Here is a 1132-nt window from a genome sequence, read left to right as displayed (position 1 = left end):
AAAAAGAATAGCTTTATTTTTTTTATCTTTTTCAAATGGAGGAATCAAGGGATTGGCGCATATCAGAAGTTTTACAATAATAGTGAAAAAATATACTTTGAAAGGCCTTGATAGATTGCGACTTATTCAAACAAAAGGTGAGAGCACCTTAATGTGAGGATTTGAAGAGTTAAGAAATATTGAGGATGCATGTCAAGTGTTTGACAAAATGTCTGAACGAAACGTGATTTCATGGAATGCCTTAATTGTGGGGTATGCGCAGCAGCAAGGGTACGAGGAAGAGGTACTAGAGATTTTTTTTCGAATGATGTCAATGGAAGTGAGGCTCAATTCCTTCACATTTATCAGAGTTGCTAGGGCATGTTCTAGACTAGCAGATATTGAACTAGGGAAGCAGATTCATGCATTCATAATTGAATATGGTTTTGAATTGGATGTCTTTGTCGGTAGTGTGCTTGTGGACATGTATGCCAATTGTAAAAGCACTAGGAGTTCATGGAAAGTGTTTTATCAAATTCCTTATCGGGATATGGTATTGTGGAATACATCAATTGCAAGATATGTGAGGAATGGATGCGATGAGGAGGCTTGGAAATTTTTTTGCCAAATGCAAAGGGAGAGCACATGAATGAGTGAATTCACATTTGCCAGTGTTCTCCAGGCATGTGCTGGGCTTGTGGCATTGGAACAGGGCAAGCAAGCTCATGCCCACATTATCAAAACCAGGTTTGAATTCAATATGCTTGTTGGCAGTGGACTTGTTGACATGTACAACAAGTGCAGACACATCTAGAGTGCATGTAAACTATTTGACAAAATGCCTAATCGAGTTGTTGTCTCGTGGACTACAACGATTTTGGGATATGCCTAGAATGACCATAGAGAAGAGGCTTTGGTTCTTCTTCGTTAATTGCAAAGGTTAGGTATGATTCCAAATCAGATCACATTTGCCAATGTGCTTAGGACATGTGACCGCTTAACAACTCTAGAACAAGGCAAGCAGGTTTTTGTTCATATCATCAAAATTGTGGTCAAGGCAGATTTCTACGTAGGGAGTGCCCTGGTAGTCATGTATTCTAAATGTGGGTGCTTGGAGGATGCACGAAAAGTGTTTGATCAATTTCCAGAGTGA

General features: G+C 39.4%; 1 protein-coding gene across 1 annotated transcript; it reads left to right on the top strand.

Moving 5' to 3' along the window:
- Positions 1–208: 208 nt before the first annotated feature.
- LOC149243116 (putative pentatricopeptide repeat-containing protein At3g13770, mitochondrial) lies at positions 209–1132 on the top strand. The gene is made up of 3 exons (XM_089371123.1): positions 209–532; positions 662–768; positions 964–1132. The coding sequence occupies exons 1-3, from the start codon at positions 209–211 to the stop codon at positions 1130–1132; spliced, it is 600 nt and encodes a 199-aa protein (XP_089227249.1).

This window comes from Pinus tabuliformis, chromosome 8 (genome assembly GCF_031772625.1).
Source record: "Pinus tabuliformis cultivar Carrire ecotype Pingquan chromosome 8, CPIR1, whole genome shotgun sequence".
NCBI lineage: Eukaryota > Viridiplantae > Streptophyta > Pinopsida > Pinales > Pinaceae > Pinus > Pinus tabuliformis.
The sequence above is the reverse complement of the archived record's forward strand: the minus strand, read 5'-3'. Positions and strand labels throughout refer to the sequence as shown.